Source organism: Pituophis catenifer, unplaced genomic scaffold (assembly GCF_029215685.1).
Source record: "Pituophis catenifer annectens isolate HBS135680 unplaced genomic scaffold, rPitCat1.0.hap2 SCAF_3, whole genome shotgun sequence".
In the NCBI taxonomy this organism is placed as follows: Eukaryota; Metazoa; Chordata; class Lepidosauria; order Squamata; family Colubridae; genus Pituophis; species Pituophis catenifer.
The window spans coordinates 181,713,252-181,727,300 of NW_027256883.1; the positions used below are offsets into that span (position 1 = coordinate 181,713,252).

Below are 14,049 nucleotides of genomic sequence, written 5' to 3' on the forward strand. Positions count from 1 at the left end.
AATGATGTACCGTATTTTTCGGAGTATAAAACACACTGGAGTATAAGACGCACCTACCTTTTTTGGTGAGGAAAAGAAGAAAAAGGAATCTCCCTCTGTCTCTAAGCAATTTTGCCTGGTTGCAGCAAACAGCAAACAGCCTGCTTTACTTTCATTTTCATTTTCAGCATAGCTTGAATTAGCAAAAGGAAAAAAAAAATCTGCTCCAGCAATTTACCTCTTTGCAGCAAGCAGCAAAGCCCTGCGTAAAACAGCTGAGAGCAAAACAGCTGAGAGTCGGGAGGCCGATCCAATCAACTTGTGCTAATTAGGATATGCTGAAGCTGAAAGGAGCTATTTTTTCTTGCTGTTTGCTTGCAAGGAGGTAACTGCTGTGAGGCAGAGGCCAAAGGGTGGGCGCCAGTGGGTGGGCGGGGCTACATTCGGTGTATAAGACGCACCTAAATTTTCACCTTTTACGGGGGAGGGGGGGGAAGGTGCGTCTTATACTCCGAATAATACGGTACTTTCCAAACTTTCAAGAATGATTCAACCTTTTAATTTCTTTAAAAGAATCTTTTAAAAGAGTTAAAAATAGTCGATGTATTCTAGGGATTTTCCTTCATCAGGCCAGTGATTAAATAATACTCTTTTTCTTTGTAGCAATCCTGTGGATTTGAGTAATCCAGCGATAATAAGCTCTACTCCCAAATTTCAGGAACAGTTCCTAAATGTGAGTGGAATGGCTCAGGAATTGAATCAGTATCCCTGCCTTAAACATCTGCCTCAAATATTCTTTCGTGCTATGCGTGGGATTAGTTGCTTAGTGGACGCATTTCTAGGTAAAGTATTTTAACTGATAAGATGTTGCTTTCCTCTTTTTGTGGTATAGATTAATGGATTTTAACATTTCATATTCATTTATTTAACAGTACAGTTGTGTGCTGCAGGACTAGAATTGCATACGTGTCAATGACATTATCTGCACATTTGAAATATATTTTATTTCAAATAATTGGCAAGTGTTAGTCTTCTTATGAGCTTCATCTTCCACCTCTGTCTCCCATTTGTCTCTCCTACGCATACTTTCCAGGGACAAAATTTAAGGTGGACTAAAGTATTAAGTTAGAAGATATATAGCAAATCCTTGGATGATCCTATTGTCTTTCAGGAAACCAGCCAAGTATTTTTCTGGTCGGGTTTTTGTAGTCTTCGTAATAGATATTGAACATAAATTATTAATATATTTAGCAAAATGCCTTGAAATATTTCTTGGTTCCTATATGAACAATTTGCTTTGAAGAATTTTCAGGATTTTGGCTTTGTTGTTAGCTAAAATGATTGCCTGTTTTTGTATGAAACCATAACTTTCAGTGAAAATTGAATATAAAATGTCATTTTCCTCAGGAACTGCTTTTTTTGGAAATGTTTCCATTATGGCACATAATGTATCAGAAATATACTCTCTCTCTTCTTTAGGAGTTGCTGCATTTACAACCAGTGGGTGCGAAAGATTACCCAGATATGGTATTAAAACTTGTTGCACTCTCTTGGGTGACAAGAATCTCAGCAGATGGGTGGTGATTTTAACAGTGGTTGGGGTTTGAATCAAATTTTGGAAAGCTGCAGTATTCTGTCATGATAGTTTCTTAGTATAAATTGATATATTAACATTGTAATAAAAATACTTAAAATATAGTATTTTGTTTAATTTTTAAAGTTGTTATACAGATTTGCTTTTTGCTATAAAATTGGGCTTCTTTTCACTGCTGTGGATTATGTATTTCCAGAAGTACTGTGTATATATATTAAATAGCACAACTACTATTCCTTAAGATCTTTGAGTCATGTTAATAAGTTTCTCTCTCACCCTGCAACAAAATTAACATGATGTTCCAAAATTGTATAATTTTAACCATTTTATAAATGCAGAAGTTAAATGGAATCTTAATTCGGTCTTAGTAATGACATTGGTCTGCCCCTACACAGCTATAATGTTAACAATTCCACAGCTGTGCATTTAGTTCTTTGTGTAATTTTTCTATTGTCTTATTCTAATAACATTAACATACTTCTATGCAGGAACATATTAAGACATGTTTAAATTTTCCAAACATTGAGAAATAGGGAAAATATCTCATAAATTAATTTTTTTTGAAAAATCCACAAAGGGATTGCTTGAATAAAGGGGAAGGATTCTTTCTATGGAGCATTAAACAGAATACTTAAATTTCAAAAGTGCAGTGTATATTGCCAAACTTGAGATGGATGGCAGAAATGAGTATTTAAATAAGCAACTGAAGTTCCACATAGGTAAATACAGAATGATTCACATTAGGCAAAATTCTTAACTTCAGGTAGTTGCTGATAGCGATTGAGGTAATGGGAACTGAATGTGAAAGTCTTGAGGTTTTGATATGAATTCAGTGTGTGGCTGCTATTAAAAAAAACAGAAAAAGACAATGCATATTAGAATAGTTAGGATAACTATAAATTTTACTGCTAGTAAAGTACTTTGAAGTAGTTTAAAGCTGGTGCTATGATGTATATTTCTAGTGTTTGCACTGTGATACTGTGTAACAGAAAAAAGTACAAAAAACATAATTTGCCTAATCAAAGAAGTTTCCTTGAGGAAAAAAAATATGCTGTAACTTTAAAAAAGGTGTAATGGAAATATATAAAATTATTCTTTGAGATGAAAAAATGTGATAATACCAGCATATGAAATAATCTATTGCAATGAATTTCAGCTGTTGATACATAGGACTAGTGTGGTGGAGTATGGAGTGAAAACTTAAACCTTACCAAAAATTATAAGTATTATAATAGAATAACTTCAAATATATTTGTAAGAAGTGGTCTTTCCATCATGATGGGATCTGTACTCTTTGATAAAATTATTGATGGGTTATAACTGGGAACTACTGGTTGAATGAAAAAGAAGAGGGGAAATTTTAGGACAAATAAAATTAGATTACTTTGCAATGTGCTCTGGAATTTGCTGCTACAGAATTTGCTGATGCCAAATATAGCAATCTTAGTTATATTTAAAATAAGATAAATACACAGAGACTAAGGTATTCAAATAATTGGTAGTTATGATGTCTGTGTATTCATAACTGCAATGTTAGAGGTTGAATAGATAATTAAATATTCAGTACTATTGAATAGGAGCTGACAGGGAGCATGAGCAGGATGATGATATTGTACTCATGTCTAATTTATGAGTTTCCTGTTGGCATCTGCTTGGCTGCAGTGTATAGATTCCTGGTCTAGCTAATCCAGCAGGGCTGTTATGCCTATTAGTGGGGGAAAAACATGATGTGTATGAATAGGTTAACATAACACACTTTGAAAATAAGCAGATCAGCTATAGTCATTCCATTTTAATATTTATGAAATATTTTCCTGTCACATCCTACTATAAATTATAATAGAATATGAAAGAATATAATTTAATTATATGGACTTTTTTTTCAGAATGCTATTTAAAATGTATTGCAACGTGAGAGAGCTACACTTAATCATGAGTCAAATGCAGAATTTGCATTAAAACCAATCTTTGAATTATTTGTCAATTTAAAACTGATAAAAGCCCAAACATTTGAATAATTGTTTAATAACAGAATACTGCTTCTTTTTCTTTGTTAAACTATGACAAACAGATCTGTTTCAATTGTGCTGATTGTGATACCAAGGCATGTGGAAGAGAGCTGTTAATCACTCACTTGTAAATTGTCCTTTTATCTGTGGTTTAAAGACCTCCCTTAATATTTTTAATTGTGAATGAAGAATTCTGTCTTGCATTTGAGATTTGAAAATGACAGCAAAATAGTGAGCTCCAGAAATGCAGTAGTCAAAATCACATCGATACAGAAGAAATACATTATACCTTTGGTTTCCCTGGGCTGCACAATAAATTTACAGAAGTGCTATGATATTGTGAACTACCAGCTCAAAGTAGTTCACAGTTTTGGCTTTGGTGGACCATGAAAAAATTATAGAGCTATTTAGGGTGCCGTGAACTGACAAAGTTTGGGAACCTCTGTACTATACCCTACATCTAGAGAATAATGGAGGTTAGTTTTGTTAGAAACAGCTTTTCTATGCTTATAGATTAGACTTCCATGTAATTTGACTGCTCATATGTCACTTTGAGGCAACCAGATTCCTCAGCCATCAAGAGAAGTTTTATCAAAGTTTCAGAAAGTTATTGAGGGCCTCTTTTCTTGTTCATTTTTAAAAAATCCTCTAACTCCATAGCTAAAGCAGAAAAAACAATAAAGGACATAATTTTATGAGAAAAACTGAGGAGCTTTCCTATCCTTATTCCTTAGGCTCACTAAATTGGGAGTAAGTTGTAGCAAGATTGATTTCTGAAGTTTATGAACATAAATGAGATTTCCTTAAAATGATTTGGGAAATGTTCATGAGCAATTTGTATTTTGATGCAGGAGAACTTTGCTACAAAATAATATATTGTTTCTAAAATGGGAAGAATGAAACTTTTTAATATTTGCTACAGTAAAATTGAATTCTGTGGTGTTTTAAAAATAAATTTAAGCACTGCGTTTTCAGGCCTTAAGTTACATTGATATTTTGTAGCTGTATATTTGGAGTAGGCAATTGGGGAAAATGGCTCCATGCAGTTCCTGGCATACCATTTGTGGTCCCCAAAATAACTTGAAATCCAACTGCAACAAGTTCTGCAACAAGATGATTTTCAAAAGGGTTATTTTTAATTAATTTATTAATTCATTTTGTAGTATAAGGACAGTGTTGTGGAGGAATGAGACGGAAATATCTGCATGAGATAAAATGCTTTTATTCTGATTCCTAAACCCATCCTTTAACAGAAAGTTGTATTCCCACAAGTAGGAAAGCAAACTGAAATTTTTGCCCTTCTTTTCAGTAATGCCATTGGAAGCTACATCTTGGCTTCAGCTACCAACTCCGGCTGAAACCTTTTTTGGAGAAGTTCTATTTCCCAGTAATCGTGTGCTTATGGCACACTAGTATGTATGTGTGGGTATGTGTATATCTGTTTATATACCTCCACAAAGCCACAATCCCAAATATACACAGAGTAAGACAAAAATTTATTAGTTATATTAATAAATACAATTGAAATTAATTTCTTATAAAATAGAGAGCTCTGTTAATTATTTCTTACAGAATTATTTCTTGCAAAACAAACATGGAAATGGAATACAACAAAGGGGTAACTGCATGTAAAAGAGAAGGAAGAAAAAGAGCAGGATAGGGGAAAAAACAAAAGAAAGCTACTCATTATTTCTTGAGTAATGACTAATTGTGTGTGTGGCCCGACAACTCAGCACTGATCTCTTGTACATTTCTTTATTTTCCACAACTTCTGTCCAAAGTATTCAAAAGGGGCAAAACACTCACTAAAGCATTTAAACCAGCCATAGTCTCAACTCTGCTGGTATTTCCAGTGGAAATGTTACCTGTTCAAGATACCCATGTGGAAAACTGAGAAAACTCTTTGAAGCAACTGGTGCTCCTTCTCAGCCTTTCAGAGCACATCATTGATTTAACACATCAAAAAGCGGATGCTTGGTTGGTCTATAATGAAGTGCCCCTTATGAATGCTTCTAAACCATTACAGCTTTTTCTGTTCTGACCAGTATTGTAAGTTTGACTCCCTCAAGTTACAGTTAATTAATTGGGAGGGAAGAAACGCTTCTTAATATCATAATATAAGCATAAGTGAAATATTTGCAAAAGCATTCTACAATTTTTTTGAAAGTAGAGCATCATATCACTACATACGCTTATGTAGAATTGTTTCATTGAGCCTCTTGTCACATAAGGATTTTTTCCCCCATAAATGCCTAATCAGTTCACCCCTACTGGTTTTCTGTAGCTTAGCACTCTGAAGAATGTTCAACTAGATATAAGAAAGCTATGCATTTAACTTTAATACTTTATTACTTATATTAGAGGCAGACCATTCTCTTAAAATTTTGAAGACTATTAAACAATTTGGTAAAAAAAATAACTTTTTTCTTCATTTCTATAGTTTTCTTTCTGTTTTCATGGCATACATTCAAATCTGTTTATGTTTTAATTAATATATATAGTTTTAAAACTTTTGCATCTTTCTAGCCTTAGAAAGACTAATTTTCTATATTTCTAAAAAGATACCACTGATTTTAGGAAGAACTTCAGGTTCAAATTGATGTTACACTTTTCAGGTATTTCAAGGCCCCGTGCTGATAGTGCTCCACCTACACCAGTAAATAGATTGAGCATGCCCCAAACTGCAGCTGTTAATACAACCCCACCTCATAATCGAAGACATCGTGCTGTAACTGTGAATAAACCAACAATGAAAAACAGCACAGTAAGTCTTTATCCTTAGCAACAGCTATGTTGTGTTGACATTTCTTATAATACAGATGATAATTGATATTATAATATAAGTATATTAGAGTTCTAAACAAATGCTTTTCTGTTTTTTTCATTCAAATAGGCTAACACTGCTCATGCTTCCAAACACCAGCCATCTTCTACTTCTCCGCTGTCTAGCCCAAACCAGACTAGTTCTGAACCTCGACCATTACCTGCTCCTCACAGGCCAAAAGTTAACAGTATCTTGAACCTCTTTGGATCATGGCTGTTTGATGCAGCCTTTGTTCATTGTAAGCTTCATAATGGAATAAACAGGGACAGCAGTATGACTGGTAAATATTTTCACCCATTTTGTACACCTCATCCTCTTTGTTGGCATTAACATGTTTGGCTAACCAAAATTAAAATCTGAAAAATTATATGATTAACTTATGTCAGTGTAAAATATATTAATTTAATATAAATAGCATCTTTAAGGGACTGTAACAGTTAAAAGTCAAATTTTGTAGTTAGGTCACTTACTGTATTTTCACTGACACTAATAAAGATGTCTTCTGCAACATATTGGCTAAGAGAAAGTGGCATGAAGGGAATTGTTTACGTCTATGCCTTTAAAAAGCACTACTTCAAAACCAAATTTCCTAACTGAATTATTTCAGGCAGTCAATAGGTAGAACAGGCAGGAAAGCACTTTAATAAGATGTGTTATTTTCTTCCCCCAGAATTGCTATTTGGGTTTCTTTCAGAATTTCTGTCATGAAATCTGTGCATTTCAATAATTAGTTAAATTCTTTAGCTTCAAGGGTTCTGTAAACCTGTAGTTTTGATCTTTAGTTTTATTTTATCTGACTGTCTCATAGTTATTTTTTAAATTTACATATAAAATTGGACATAGCAGAAATAATGTATAATAATGTTCCAGACAGTAATAGAATGAAGATTTTGGCTCATAGTTTTTTCCTAGCTCAGTAAGAATACCTCATGTTGATATAACTCAGAATCAGATTGCATAATACTTTGTAGTAGCTTGTGATTCTGTATTCTGTGGAAAATATAACCACTGACTCCACAAAATTCTCAAGCCTTTACTGTAATAATAGTAAACTTAAGTAGCATTTATTGATATTTAAACATACAATTCTAAGATGCTAAGAATTTGTAAGTGAAAAAGATTTCTTTGTTTTTTCATACGTTTCGTATTGTTGGTGTTCTAGTACTTAGTCTAATTTGCCTTGTGCAATACGTAGCTGACTTTGGCTGATCTAGAAAGCAAAACTAGTTCGAGGCTGGTTAGTATTTAAGTTACCTAAGAAGTCCAGGGCTATACGCTAGACTGGGAAGTTGTTTTAAAGTTGTTAAAGTTGGAAGTTTTTACCTGATATAGGTAACAGGAACAAGAATTTAAGGACCACTAAAAAATTTTAAAGCTTTTAAAAACATACTATGGAGAATATAAGATCTATACATAAAGGGCTTGCTTCCCTGCAATATGCAAAATTTGAAAACTGCCTATAGCTACCAAATTGTCCTATCAATCAGACAACCCCAGTCATATTTTTATCTATCTAGATATTTTTTCAGGAAATATATTTCAGGAAAAATATATATTCGGGGTATATATATATATATATACATATATATATATATATTGCTCATTTCTTGCCATATTTCTTTCCTGTTCTAATCTAAGGTTTTCCTGCTTGTCCTTTTGAACTATGTTCTTTCCATGTATGCCTTATCGTTCCTCACAGAGTTTCAATCCTTAAAGTAACCATTGAGATTCTGTAGCTGCTTTTCATTTTTGGATGCAACTGTATCATACAGAGTTCTGTACCTCATATTGCTGTTCGGTATCATTTTATCCCAAGGCTTTCATTATACTTACTATAGTCTCCCCACCTTAGTATCCCTCCCTCTCTCCTTCCTAAAAACCAAGAGACCATTAGTTCTATTTCTGCCTTGGCCACAAAGTATACATATACATATGATTGTTTGTCTGAGGTAATAGTTCCTTGATTATTGTTTAGTGTTTAATTGTTTGGTGTTAATCCTGGTATATATCATTGCTTATCTGGGTATTGATTGCTGGCGAAGAAGTCTTCCGGTCTTTTTGATTCCTTTTAGCAGTAAACAAGCAATAAACAATAGCATAATCCAGAAAATACCAAGAAGTAAACAATATTCCCATTGGCAGTGTGTAGAGATGCTGTCTAGGAAATAATCAGACAAGAGAGGCAGGAGCTCCAGTGACTTAACGGTCAGAGAAAAAAATTAAGGCGTTAAAAGTGGTGGCAAGAAGTTTCTACTTTCAGACTTGCAGGATTCTGTTATTTACAATAAAATAAAATTAGGTCATCTAATTGTATCTCCTGTCTGGTTTACCTGGGAGATTTGACATAGGCAAACTACTGTATATAAACACAAAGCAAACCCTGTTCCCTTCTATACTGAAGATATTACCCAGTAAGCAACAAAGCTTAGAGAGCACCAAAGACTTCACAGTTCAACTTTGAACTACATATATTCTCTTCCATTGGGGACCAATTGATTAGCCACTGCAATCCCAGCATTACTGTCCTTGAGTGAATTTTACTGGTTGTTACCAATCCAAGCTGTTCCAGGCTTGGTCCGTTCCTGCCCTGAGCCATAATAAGAAATTGCCTCCCCTACCTCCCTATCTCCCCACCCCCACCCCAAATTCTTCCCTTTTGGCTGTTCTTCACCTTGCCTCGCCTTTGTGGAATGGCAAACAACCCCATAATTTTGCAACTCCCCAAGGAGTCACAAGGAGCCCCAGCCATCCCAGTCCCTTGCTACCCTGGGTTCCAAGATTCCTGCCTCCCTGCACTTCACCTTCCCAGTTGACTTTCATCACTGTCTTTTTGCTCATGATGATGAGGCAGGTCCTGCTTACAATCACTCATGCCCTAATCAAGTCCAGATTCGACTACTGCAGTGTGCTGTACGTGGAGCTGCCCTTGAAGAATATCCAGAAACTTCACTTGGTACAGTTTGTTCCTTCAACAGTATATGTTACATCTCTCTTCTATAAGCTGCATTGGTTGCCAGTTTGCTTCTAGGTCTACCTCAAAGTGCTGGTTTTAATCTTTAAAGCAGGGGTGAAATCCAGCAGGTTCTGACAGGTTCTGGAGAACTGGTAGAGGAAAGTTTGAGCAGTTCTGAGAACCGGTCGCGGAAAGTTTGAGTAGTGTGGAGAACTGGCAAATACCACCTCTGGCTGGCCCCAGAATGGGGTGAGAATGAAGATTTTGCAATATCCTTCCCCCAGGAGTGGGGAGGGAATGTAGATTTTGAAATCCTTCCCCTGGAGTGGGGTGGGAATGGAGAGTTTGCAGTATCCTTCCCCTGCCACGCCCACCAAGCCATGCCCACAGAACCGGTAGTAAAAAAAATTGGATTTCACCACTGCTTTAAAGCCCTTCAAGACATGGGAGTGGGCTATCTCTGTGTATTTCAGATGAATGAAAGCTCTACAGAGCTACTGCTAAATTCAAATACACAAAACTGGACTAAGTGGATAGTGTGATCTGTTTGCTTTAGGAAGTGATAGACAAATTCAGAAGAGTTGCAATAACTGAGTGAATAATTAATGGTTGTTAGACAAGAGGAGTTGCTGGCCACTCAAGGAGGTACTGTAAAGAAATGAAGGAATGTCTCTCCTTTTTGTAACTTCTCAACATTCAAGTGTCATGTGCCTGTTTGTGTAGGCTTAACTACATGTTATGCAGTTTAAACTAATAAAGATTCACATGAATTTTGAGTCTAATTTTCAACCATTTTTCCCTGTTCTATCCTTTTGTTTTTTTAGCCTTGCTTGCTACATTTGGTTGGATTTTACTATATTTTACTACTTCTGTTTCTCTTAAAATAGAAACATCATGTTATTTTAATCTTTTGACTTGGTGAAAGATTGTTTCTATGTTTAGTTGCTTGTTTTAAAAGGTAATTTGAATAGCCAATATTGGAACTACAGTACATTATTTCATTACTTTGAAGCACTGCTGAAAGTGATCCTTTGCACAAACATGTACTTTGTGGAAGGAACATTCTCTACTTCAAGACTTGCCGTTCAAACCCTTCACTCTATACTAGAAAAGCAAATAGGTTGCTGGAAATTATTATTTTTAGATAGTCTTGAATCTGAACATATATATATTGCTGTAGCAAAAATATCAACATGAAAATGGATAAAGGGTTACTTAAAAAGTGCCCTTAAAGTAAGATAACAAATGTGCAAAAGGCATGCTTGTTGATAGCAGCTACAGATTGCAGAACCCTTGAAGAGAAAGCTTGAACAGTTCTCTTTTCTTGCCTCAATTTTTCTCAATTAAGTTGTTATTTAGCAGCCCTTGGTACAACACAGAGAAATTAGATGTGTTGCCTCACATTCTATCTAAAATGAGTGATTGCTGGGGAAGTAATAACCGTATGAGAAGTGGCTTTTCTAAGACTGGAGACATTTTTGTTTTATCAGTGGATATGATGGCATAATTAATTTTGCTTTGATTTATGCAGGAACTACTTTATGCAAAGTACTTTACAGCACATAAGTAATGATTGAATTTGTTTTAGCTTTAATTTAAAACAGACAATACATTCCTATTCCCACACAAATCTTCATAGTTACAAATTAATTAATTAATTAATTCCAGTGTGATTCTCAGAGTGAAATAAGATGCTTAACTACCTTTTACATTAAAAAGGATTTCTTATGAACCCCTTTCTGGTCTGTTTGTTTCCCAGATGATTTGTAATTTGGTAACCTTGAATAAAAGTTTCTTCTATTGCTTTTTTTTTCTCTGAAGAAAGGGTTTGAAAGCATTTTGCCATCCCAGTGGAAACTGCAAATAAACAAATTGATCTGATGTGAGATAAACAGATAGTAAATTTTCTTTCCTCCCATCTCTTTATGATCTCCTTATAGTGTAGATCTTCATTTGCTGATACATGAATAAAAGCAAATTGCTTTCTGAATAATACTGCAAAACTAAGTGTACAATACATGAAACCCATGACAGTATTTTAAATCATTCAAAATTCTGCATGAAATCATAATTTTGAACCGTAATGCTAATTTCCTATGTGTTTAACAAGCCTGCTAGATCATAAGCTTTTAATACATGTTTCAAAACCCTAAACACTACTTAACTTGTTATTACAGTTTCATCATTTTAAAGTATTTTATAACTATTGCTGTCCTTTGATTTATTTCCATTTTATTTCTATTATCTTGCAGCATCTTTTATCCAAATTCTTCTTTCTTATAAATCTTGTAAGTAGGAACTAGTAGCTTCTCTTTAATTGCAGTCATGTTTTTTTTTCTTTTTCTTTTTTTTTCATAATCCCATTTTTTAAATTTGTATCATTGTCATTCCTTGTAGCTGTTGCTCTTTACACGGGAAAGACAAGTAGCTGTGTGTGCTTTTTTAAGCGGGAAAGATTGTTGGCAAAAGCAAATCTGCCTGACATTAGTCCCATCATTTTCTGTACTTTAGTCTGTGTTCATGTCATGAATGATAGGAATTTGCACTAACCATGTTTTTTTCCCATAAAGCTTCTTTTACACAGAACTGGTGTTTTGATTTGTATGCATTCTGCATGTAGTTTTTTCCTCCTCCCCCCTCCCCGCCCCAATATAACATTATATGCTGGATAGCTTATTCAGGACAAAAAATGGCTCATGGGAAGACACATAAAGATTTGGATTTAGTTACCTTGTGCCAAAATAAAATTAGTGAAGAAATTATCTTTTTTTTAAAAAAAAGACAATAAAATTTATTTTAACCTATTTCTTCTAAATTACCAATCTGTTAGTAATAAACATTCAGTGCATGGACAGAGCTTCTGTTTGTAAGACTGTAGTTGACATAGGCTGCATCCTATGTAGCTTTCTCAGAAGTAACTCTGAGTTTTAAATTCAGTGAGACTTTTGAGGAAGCCGGCAGAGGATTACACTGTAAAATATCTTTCTCCATTCCCCTAAATAAGGTAGAATTGGACTAACAGTTGCTTTTTTTTTTTAGTACTAGAGTTATTCTTTTTTGTGAGCATCCATCTGCATGATCTTAAACTGTTCATATTTGCTAGAATTCACCTAACATACCTGGAAGAAAGGAATTGGGTAGGGGACATTCTGGCTGACAGCTGGAAGAAATTGAACAGTTACATGTTTCAGGAGAGCATTAATGACAGTAGAGGTTTGTGATAAAATATGCTCGGTGCCTGTTGGAAAAAATATAGCCACAGAAAGAGAAGAGTGAACTCCTTGTAGCTTCCTGATGTATTTTATACTGTACTGAATTTTTTTCTTCAATCCATGCCACCAAAAGTTTCATAAGCATGCAGGAATTTCCATCTCAGCACTCAGGTCACCTTTGCCATACCATCCCCTGTGTATCTCATAAAAGCGACTCATACTTCTGGAAAGCAGGCTTGATGAAGACAAAACAACTGTAGGAGAAAAAAATTGAGATGTGTATGGAAGGCATTTTCTTCTGAGCATTTTCTCTGGTGCCATAGAAATATATCTCTTGGCTTTTTTGAAGCAATATTTTCCATAGACATGATTTGGAATTTGGCATCTGCCTGCATCCTTATTTCTAGTTCCAGTACAGGCTCACAATAGCGGCAAAATGTAATTGGGAACCCGAGAGCTTGCTGGATAGTTAAAAGGTCAGGTCATGTTTTTGAGGACATAAAGGATTTATATAGTGGGTAAAGAAAATTAATGATATTGCTGTAAAACAAGGTTCAGGGCTTTTGTTGATGCATCTAGCTGAGAATGTGAATGGAGCAGAGGCTTCTGCGCTTGGGTAGCATGGATTGCTGAAGGAGGAGAAGATTTACTTGTGTGTGAAGGTGAAAAGGAAATAATTTTCTTACAAAAGTCATAGTCCCTAAATGCTTTATAAACAGAGGCATTAACGTAAATGCAGTAAACTAATGTTTTTTATGATTACTAAATTTGACATGATCTTTGTGTCCAGGATCCCATGAGCCTATTGGATATGCTTTCAAATGTAATGAAACTCTGTGCTTCTTGTTTTTGTTTTAGCTATAGCAACACAAGCAAATATGGAGTTTCGCAGGAAAGGTTCACAAATGTCTGCAGAGACTGTGGCTTCCAATCCTATGTTTGATGCAGGGGAATTTTCTGACAACTATGAATCTGGCAGAGCAGAGGCATGTGGAACACTCTGTAGAATATTTTGTAGCAAGAAAACCGGAGAAGATATACTGCCAGCCTACTTATCTCGGTACTGATTTACATTTTGAATTGTTCAAATATTCTGTTATATATCTTTGTTACATATGAAGGAGTTTTTCAGCTTCTTAATGTTTGGGCACTTCAGATATTGGAATTTTAAATTAAGTAATTTTAAATTAAACTGCATCCTATCAGTTTAGGTACATAAAAGCATATCTTGGATTCCACCTCTTTTTAAGCAAATAAAATACAGTTTTACTCATTATATGCTTCCCACACCACTTTAGGAAAATGTTAATGTGAAAAGGGTATAATAATGACAACAATAAGGAAAGTAGCAATTCTTTTCTCTTTTTCCCAAATTGTGTAATTCTGCACATAGCTTAATGTGGTGAGCCTCGGGGGTGAAATCCAGCAGGTTCTGACAGGTTCTGGAGAATCAGTAGTGGAAATTTTGAGCAGCTTGG

The 14,049-nt window shown here is 34.8% G+C and overlaps 1 protein-coding gene across 1 annotated transcript in view; it reads left to right on the forward strand.

The window, feature by feature from the left end:
- Window positions 1-14,049, forward strand: part of RALGAPB (Ral GTPase activating protein non-catalytic subunit beta) — a 69,845-nt gene that overhangs the window by 24,608 nt on the left and 31,188 nt on the right. The window contains exons 7-11 of the mRNA XM_070941644.1: window positions 643-821; window positions 1,459-1,506; window positions 6,198-6,346; window positions 6,476-6,686; window positions 13,430-13,631. Coding sequence (XP_070797745.1) covers window positions 643-821; window positions 1,459-1,506; window positions 6,198-6,346; window positions 6,476-6,686; window positions 13,430-13,631 — 789 coding nt within the window. The remainder of the gene's footprint in view (window positions 1-642; window positions 822-1,458; window positions 1,507-6,197; window positions 6,347-6,475; window positions 6,687-13,429; window positions 13,632-14,049) is intronic.